Source organism: Muscardinus avellanarius, assembly GCF_963383645.1.
Source record: "Muscardinus avellanarius genome assembly, chromosome: 1".
Lineage (NCBI taxonomy): Eukaryota > Metazoa > Chordata > Mammalia > Rodentia > Gliridae > Muscardinus > Muscardinus avellanarius.
Genome location: NC_137786.1, coordinates 181,400,692 through 181,409,672, shown reverse-complemented (window position 1 = coordinate 181,409,672; position 8,981 = coordinate 181,400,692). Strand labels below are relative to the sequence as shown.

General features: G+C 37.4%; 1 protein-coding gene across 1 annotated transcript; it reads right to left on the bottom strand.

The window, feature by feature from the left end:
* Nucleotides 1–1,208: 1,208 nt before the first annotated feature.
* Nucleotides 1,209–2,147, bottom strand: LOC308267717 (olfactory receptor 52E4; the record flags this gene model as incomplete). Its single annotated transcript, XM_080702601.1, has 1 exon — nucleotides 1,209–2,147. One exon carries the CDS (start codon nucleotides 2,145–2,147, stop codon nucleotides 1,209–1,211), a length of 939 nt encoding a protein of 312 aa, XP_080558727.1.
* Nucleotides 2,148–8,981: the final 6,834 nt, after the last annotated feature.

Below are 8,981 nucleotides of genomic sequence, written 5' to 3'. Positions count from 1 at the left end.
TAGTATACTTTTGGGTATTTTGCATATTGTCATACAGACCTAGACAATGTTTCCAAAGCACAAAACATGATGCTTCTGATTTCCAAGTAAGAGTTCTCTAGTCAGTCTCAAATTTCAGATCATTGTCCCTGTATTACCTACCATATCTGGAGTTTGGAAGTGGAAGTCAATATTGGAAATATATAGGATTAATTAATTATGCTGGGATTATTTCTTTTTTATTATATTTTTTGGTGGTACTGGGGTTCCTGGAAACCCTTCTACCTCTGTGCTACACTCCCAGACACCTTATTTTTTATATTTTTATTTGGAAACAAGGTCTCTTAAGCCAGCGAGGCTGGCTTAGAACCTATGCGATCCTCCTGTCTCTGCCAAGCGCGGGGATTACAAGCGTGCGCCACCACACCTGTCTGTGCTGGGATCATTTTAAGCTTGATAATCATCTCTTGTATTATGCTTAAACAATAGAATGAACCTGTTTTTTTCTAAACTTTATAAAGTCTTGTTTATCTGAGGATAAATGGCATGTTACATAAGGGAAGTTGTTAGAATAATATTGGAATCAAACATAGGGCACATACAATAATCCACATCTAAAATGGCTTTGCATTAAGTTAGAAGATAACACCACATCTACTTAATACCTATACTACAGTCTCTCAAATCCTAAATTCACCAAGATATACTTTATTGAAGAAAGAATGAAGAAAAAAGGGAAAAAAAGCAAAAGAATTAGAAGAAAATGACAGTAAGAATAAGACCTTGAGAACATTAAAAAGAAACCAAAGATTCTAAAGATAAAGACACAAAACTTGGGACTTCTATAAAGGATAGAAAGCCATGGAGTAGTAGATATTTTCATCCAGACATTGCTACTAACCCATGAGACCTTATTTTTTGTCTATGAAATATTATTAGACCAGTGTTCTTCGGTATCCATACTTACCCAAAGAAAAGTTTTATGGACAAGTGGAGAGAATTTTCACACTTTGTTGTATATGATTCTACTCCATGACCACTGCTATCTCCAGCTTCTTTTTCATTAGTCTCTAACTTTTGTCCAGGTACATGGAGGGAGATGGGGAGAGTAGATAGCAAAGGTAGTTTTACATATCTGTCAACACTAAACCATTTCTGATCAAAATGAAAAATCTGGCAGCCATAATCCAGTGTTATAAAATACTTAAATTTACTCAAACATGATATAATTATTCTTTTTGTACAAATATCTTTACAACATGCTCTCGGATCTGCTTGGTCCTAACTCCATAAATAACAGGGTTGAGGGCAGGTGGGATAACCACATATAGATTAGCCAAAAGAATATGGATGTAGTGGGGAATGTTATGGCCAAAACGGTGTGTCATAAAAGAAAAAAATGCTGGTGTGTAAAAGCACAGCATGACACAGACATGGGAACCACAAGTATTGAGAGCCTTTAGTCGGGCGTCTTGAGAAGGGAGGCGGAAAACAGCTTGGAGGATAAGTGCATAGGAGGAGGCGATCAGGATCACATCCACAATGATATTAGAAATCACCATGAGCCCATAGATTATGTTGACTTTGATGGGTGCACAGGCCAATCTGGCAAGACCCATGTGCTCACAATATGTATGAGGCATGATGTGATTCCCACAGAAGGGCAGCCGCAGAATGAGAAACACAAATGGGGTCACAAGAATTAAATTCCTTCCAACAACAACAGAGGCTAGGATGATGATGGTTTTATTGGTGAGGATCATGGTGTACTGGAGAGGGTTGCAGATGGCCACAAAGCGGTCATAAGCCATGACCACCAGTAAGACAGTCTCCATGCCTGTAAACATGTGGATAAAGAACATCTGAGCAAGGCAGCCTCCAAAGCTGATCTCACGGAGGTTGAACCAGAAGATGCCCAGCATTTTGGGGATGGTTGATGTAGATAGGCCCAGATCAATCATAGACAACATGGCCAGGAAGTAGAACATGGGCTGATGGAGACTCTGTTCAGTCTTGATCACGAAGAGAATAGTGATGTTCCCAACAAGAGAAGTCAGGTACACAATACAGAATGGGAAAGCAATCCAGACATGCCTAGTTTCCAGTCCTGGTATTCCTAGCAGGATGAAGAAGGGGGGATGGAACTGGGTGTAATTGATATATGACATCCTCTCAGTTAGTGCTAATGAATTCCAGTTAAGGAAGAAAGAACTCACTTTTGTTCAGATATTCTCTTATCAAGGTCCTGAAGAGATGGAAAAGCATCGATCAGTGTGCTGGATGTAATGGCATAAGTAGCTAACTTACAGCATTTGAGATTCTCTTCTCAAGGGTAATTGAGCAAGTCATTCAACATAGGTTAGTGTTCTGATACCCACAAGAGGCAATATTGTCCATGGTTTCCTTGTTTCCCTAATTCATGTGGTCTTTGAATATATTTCATGATGTATTGTACACTGAGACAGGAGGATCACAGGTTTGAAGCCAGCTTCAGCAATTTAACGAGGCTTTCAGCAATTTAGTGACATTTTATGTCATTCCCTTACATCCATTACTTTGAGAAAATTATAATGCCTAATGTTTCTCAAAGTATGGTCTAGTATTTAAAAAAGTGTAGTTTATAGTGTTAAAAAGTTTTAAATCTAAATAAAAAATTTTGCTTTATACTGTCATCCATGTTTTGATTTTATATGAATCTAAAGATTTGCCTCATGTATCTAATATAGTCATACTACATTAGGAAGAATGAGCAGATGCTCTGTCTTAGAATTTTCCTCATTCTAACTGCTATCTGAACCAGTCTATTTATTCTGACAACCGTGCTAGGTTTTGATGTTTGGAATTGCCTTAGTGTCTAAACTCATTTCTGAAGTCTATTCTATAGTATAGTAATACCTTTCTAAAAATGCATTTTGCTTATCAGACAAATTATGCTTGTTTTCCTTACAATATACAGTACCAATAAAAATTAAACAATGCCCATACCTGAATGTAGAAATTATATAATATTCATACCGGAATGTAGGAATGATTAAATTACTTTAATTAATGATTTGATTTAATTTAATAATTTAATTTTTAATTAACTAAAATTTTTTAGTGATTCTAAAGCTAAAATGTTATTAAGGAATATTTTCAGTCCTTTGAAGATAACAAAAAATGTCTTTTTATCTTTTTATGTTCTTACAATGCTGTACAACTCTGTACAACAACTTTATTTTATCATTATTAACCTACAGAATAGCTGCTACTCAGGACAAGGAACAAGGGAATATTAATTTTGATATCCCCAACACTGGCTTATGAAAATCTCTCTCTCTCTCTCTCTCTCTCTCTCTCTCTCTCTCTGTGTGAGAGATGGAAAAGCATCTCTCTGTGTGGCTGAACATAGTCTGTGTGTGTGTGTGTGTGTGTGTGTGAGAGAGAGAGAGAGAGAGAGAGAGAGAGAGAGAGAGAGAGAGAGAGAGAGAGAGAGAGAGAGAGAGAGAGAGAGAGAGAGATATTGTATTATACCCTGATCCAATCCCTAGTACTGCAAACAAAACAAAACGATGACAAAACCAAAAGAAATATTCAGGCAAGGGAGTTGATAATCCCCAGTTCTATATGAGAAGGACAATCTTTTTTTTTTTCCTTTGTGCATGCTAAACAAGTGTTCCACCACTGAGCTACATCCCAGCCCAAGAAAGAGTATCACTGGACCCTAGAGAAGCCAGAGAGAAAATTATACATGTAAGAAGAATAGCACAAAATATTCCAGTGTTGAGGAGAAGATAAAGATGCCAGACTGGGAAAGCAGAGGGCATTTATTTGTGGAACTTGACTTGCAAATGCCTGAGAAAATAGATGTGATGATATGTCCTGGAATTTAAGTCCAGAGTCAGCCTTAATTTCAGTAAGATAGTTTTCAATATGACATTTTACCAGCAGAGGCAAATATTTCCAAGTGAGTGACATAAGGGAATATGTTTTTCATAGCATAATTCAGTGCCATCAGTTCACCTGCAATCTCAAGATCTTTGCCAAAAATCTTGCCTCCTTTCTGTTGCAGCTTTGCTACAAGAGTGGCAGTGTGCAGTTAATATATATGAAAATCATTCCTGGAGTTCATACTGTTCTGGATGCATGTATGGACAAAGATCACAGTCCCACCATTCATTTCAAAAGATAAACTGATAATGGTTGGAGATTTTTCCATATTATTATATATCAATACTGACAGCTTGTGATTTTTTTTACTCTGGTATATCTTTATCCCTCTGACTCTAGTACAATATTGAGGATTTATTTAGACTTAGGAACCATTCAGACTTAAATGGCTTAAAATTCTGCAATGCCATTTATAAGCTAGATTCCCTTGAGCATATTTTTTTTCAGATCAGTTTCTTTTCCTATAGAATTTGGAACAATAAATCTAAATAGTATGGTTTATTTTTAGGATAAATAAGAACAATGTGGCTAGGCGTGGTGGTGCATGCTTGTAATCCCAGCATTTAGGAGAAGGAGACTGGATGATCACAGCTCATGAACAGCCTCAGCTACTTAGTGAGGCCTTTCACAACTCAGTGAGACTGTTTTAAAAATAAAGAGACTAGTTCCGGGAAGATGGCGACCAAGAAAAGCGGGGCTTAAGAGCCCCGCTAACAACCAATCTCCATTACCACAAAATCAGCGCCTTTCATAGCCAGAAAACACCATCACCAGAGAAACAAAAAAATCACCAGGCTCCAGAGAGAAAGCAGACTGAGAATAGAGTTCAGAGCCACAGAGGAGACACACCAGCCTCACGCCCGAGGACGCGGCAACAGCGCCATACTGCCGGCGGCATTGGTGCGTTCACCGGATGGCTACAGCAAGCCGAGGTGAGCCACTGCAGAACAGCCAGGTGGGATTTTTCAGCGCAGGGAACATCTAAAGCTCCCAGTGGCTGAGCTCAGCACACGCTGCAGGCACCTAGAGTGGAACTCAAAACCAAGAAGAAATAAGCCAGCCTCACGGCCGAGGGCGTAGCAGCAATGAATGCCCACAACCCCACAACATCAGACCCCGATAAAACAGAAAATCAGAGATTTCTAGAAGATCAAATCAGGAAAATAACTGTAGAAATAATAGAGGTACTTCGAAAAGAACTCAGAGAGAGCCAAAAAGAGATAAAGGATGCAATTAATGAAGTAAAGGCCTCAATTCAAAGCACAAACAACCGATTAGAACACATGGAGAACAGAATCTTGCTCTTAGAAGATGATCATTCCAAAAATGAATGCATAGTTTCTAATCTAGAAAAAAATATCCAACAGCAGGAATCTGACATTGAAGAAATATGGGCCCATTTTAAGAGAGCTAACCTAAGAATAATTGGAATAGAGGAGGGAAAAGAAAGTGAAACCAAAGGGATCAACAATCTCTTCAAGGAAGTAATAGCAGAAAATTTTCCAAACATAGAGCAAGAGGTTGATACACAGGTCCAGGAAACTTATAGAACTCCCTTTAGACAGGATCGGAGAAGAGGATCCCCACGCCACATAATTGTCAAAATGACCAATGTGGAAGCCAAGCAGAGAATCTTAAAGGCAACAAAAACGAAGGACCAAGTGACATTCAGAGGCAAACCAATTAGAATCACTCAAGACTTCCCAAACCAAGTCATGAGAGCCAGAAGGGCTTGGAGTAACACATTCTAAACTCTGTAAGAAAACAACTTCCAGCCAAAAATTTTCTACCCAGCAAAACTTTCTATCAAATTAGATGGAGAAATAAGAAGCTTCCATGACAAACAGAAACTGAAGGAATTTATGTCTTCAAAACCAGCGCTAGAGAAAATACTCAAAGAGATTAACTACAAAGAAGAAATAGGTAACACATACCAGAACCAGAGAAACAAGATTTTCCATCCAACAGACAACTAAGATTGGTTATCTGTGGAGATTCATTATTTATGTTAGTCTTTTACCTATCTCTAAATTGTATTGTTTGCCTTTATTATTGTTAATTTTTAGGATCTCTATTTGGAATATTAATATACCTTCAGATATAGCATTTGGAAATATTTTATCCAATTCTATTAGTAACTTTTAACTCTGTTTACATTGTCTTTGGATATATAATATTTTTTTTATTTTTTAGGGAGTTTGTATACTCTTCTGTTGCCTGTGCCAAAGAAATCATATCCAAGAAATCACTGCCAATTTCAATGTTGTGAGGTTTTATGACCCAGATTTTCTTCTAAAAGTTTATAGTCTTAAGATTTATATTTAGGTCTTTTATCTATTTTGAGTTAATATTTGTATATGGGATTAGGTAAGGGTCTAATTTTATTCTGTTCCATGTAATTATTATTTTTCAACAATATTTAGTTAAAAGATTAATATTTCCACCACCAAATGTTCGTGGAAACCTTGTCCAAAATAACTTGATAATATAGGGAAGAATTTAGTTCTAGGCTTGTATTTAACTCCAATGGTTTATATATCTGCCTTTAGAACAGTACTACACTGTTTCAATTATTGTAGCTTTATATGGTTTGAAATCAGAAAATATATATCTTCTAGCTTTGTTCTTTTTCAAGATCATTTTGGGTATCTAGAATCCATATTCCATATTAGGATAGATTTTTTTCTGAAAAATAAATATATAAATATATGATAGTTTCACCTAAAAAAATAGAAAAAAATATTCTCTGGTAAGAAAGCAAAAAAAAATATTGAAATGTTATCTTTAAGTCATCAAAAGCTTGGTATCAGACAAATGAAACTGTTATGTGAGATTATCATTTTTAATTTAGGATAAATTGCTATAATACTAGATGTCAACCACTAAGCCAAGATTGGGAAGGAGGGATGGGGAGGGAATGGGGTGGGGATCGGGTGGGGGCTGACTGGGCGATGTGTGCATGTATGTCTACAAAAGTTTGTATCCCACTATGATGTATGAATACAGTGCACCAATAAAAAAAAAGAGAATAAAAAAGAGACTAAAAATATTAGGGCTAGGGGTATAGCTCAGAGGTGCAATGCCCATGGGTTCCAGCCCTAGTACTTCAAAAAATATATAAATCAAGGAACTAGCTCATAGAATACACTAAAATAGTAGTTATTTACTTTATAAATGCCTTACCAATTTTATTCTTTTAACCTAATGTGCTAAGAAAAAAATTTACCCAATAGCAGAAATAATTCCTCTTTTAAGCGACCACCATTAATGAATGAATGACAAAAGTGTGGTATATCCACACAGTAAAATTTTACTCAGCTATAAAGAAGAACAAAATTGTTTCATTTTCAGGAAAATAAATGGAAATAGAGATTATGCTAAGTGGGACCACCCAATTGCAGAAAGCCAAAGGTCATATGCTATATTTTATGTTTTCTCTTATATAGCTACAGAGAAAATAGGAAACAAAAGTGACTTTAGATAAATGGGGGAAAAGACCAGTAGAATAGTGAAGGGAACTAGAGGAGGGAGGCAGGAAGGGCAAAAAGGACAATTGATGAAGGAAACAGGTTAAATAATTGATGTCTAACTATAAAAGTACCATTAAGAATCTCACATGTTTGGGGGAACCAGGGCGGGATCTGACAAAAGGACATCTAGGGCTGTGTGCATGTATGTTTGTATCACTCTGAAACCTCACTACAATATATAATTACAATGCACCAATAAAAGTATAAAAGGACCATTATTTATAATTAAACCATAATTGACTATATGATTAGATAAAGGAGGGGTAGAGGTGGGTTGGTATAGAAGCAACCAAAATAAAGAAAGGGCATTGCGTCAGGCATTTACAGTTATCTGTAGATTTCTATTGATATCAACGTTGCTCAGCTTGAAAGAAAAAACTGTTTTCACCGCTTTCCTTCAGCTTTCCCAAAGGTGGTGGAACCAAAGCAGTTGATGAGAGTGGGTAATAATCTCAGTTCAAGCACTTTCAAGACTGGGTCATGAGGGAGGCCAGAGAAGCAGTCTGCCTGCCTGCTCTAGCAGGGATACTGAGTTAGCAATAACAATGACTTGGTTCCATAGAATAGACTTAATAATACACAAATCAGTAGGAATAAGAGGAAGAGAAAAGAAGAAAATGCAGACCAAATGCACAACAGCTATGCCATTATATTTGGATATTGACATTGATCAACACTCCGTCTCCAACTCAATTATATGACAGTGGCCTGCAAGGGTTTCTCTCTTGGGGGTGGCAATAAAGTTGTTATTAAGCAAACAACAGTCACTGGTGCTGTTGTATTAAGCAAACAACAGTCACTGGTTGCCAGCCTTGTTCCCTGACAGCAAGTCAGGAATAATAATATCCCTGAATAATTTCTCTCCTATTGACAGCAGATGTAGCCATGACTATATGACTGTATTTGTGAAGTTCTGGCTATAGCAGTGTACTGTGTACGTGTGTGTGTGTGTGTGTGTGTGTGTGTGTGTGTGTGTGTGAGAGAGAGAGAGAGAGAGAGAGACAGACAGACAGACAGACAGACAGAGACAGAGAGAAGAAGGAGGGAGAGAAATGAGAGAGATATTATAAAGGGCAGAGAAAGAGGCAGAAAAATAAATCCTGCATATTATTCATTGGTGTACCCAGTTCTCACCTGTAGATGTCTATATCAATCTCACACGATCTGTTGTGTCCCTCTGTGAACAGAATGATGTGCAGGATTATGCTTTAGCAAAGTCCTCGTCTGTCCTCATTTGTCCTTTCTTCGTACTCTCTGGAGCATCTCAGAAATCCTGCCCAAATATTCTTACCTCTCAGACATTTCCTCTCCTAGCCCTCTCTTGAAGCACAATTGCAGTAAGAGCTAGGTTCTTTTTTTTTTTTTTTTTTTTTTTCTCTTTTGGTGGTACTGGGGGTGGAACCCAGAGGCTTTCTACCTCCGGGCTATACTTCCAGACCCATTTTCTATTTTATTTGGAAACAGGGTCTCACTAAGTTGCTGAGAGCCTCACTAAGTAGCTGAGGCTGGCTTCGAACCTGTGCGATCCCCCTGTCTCAGCCT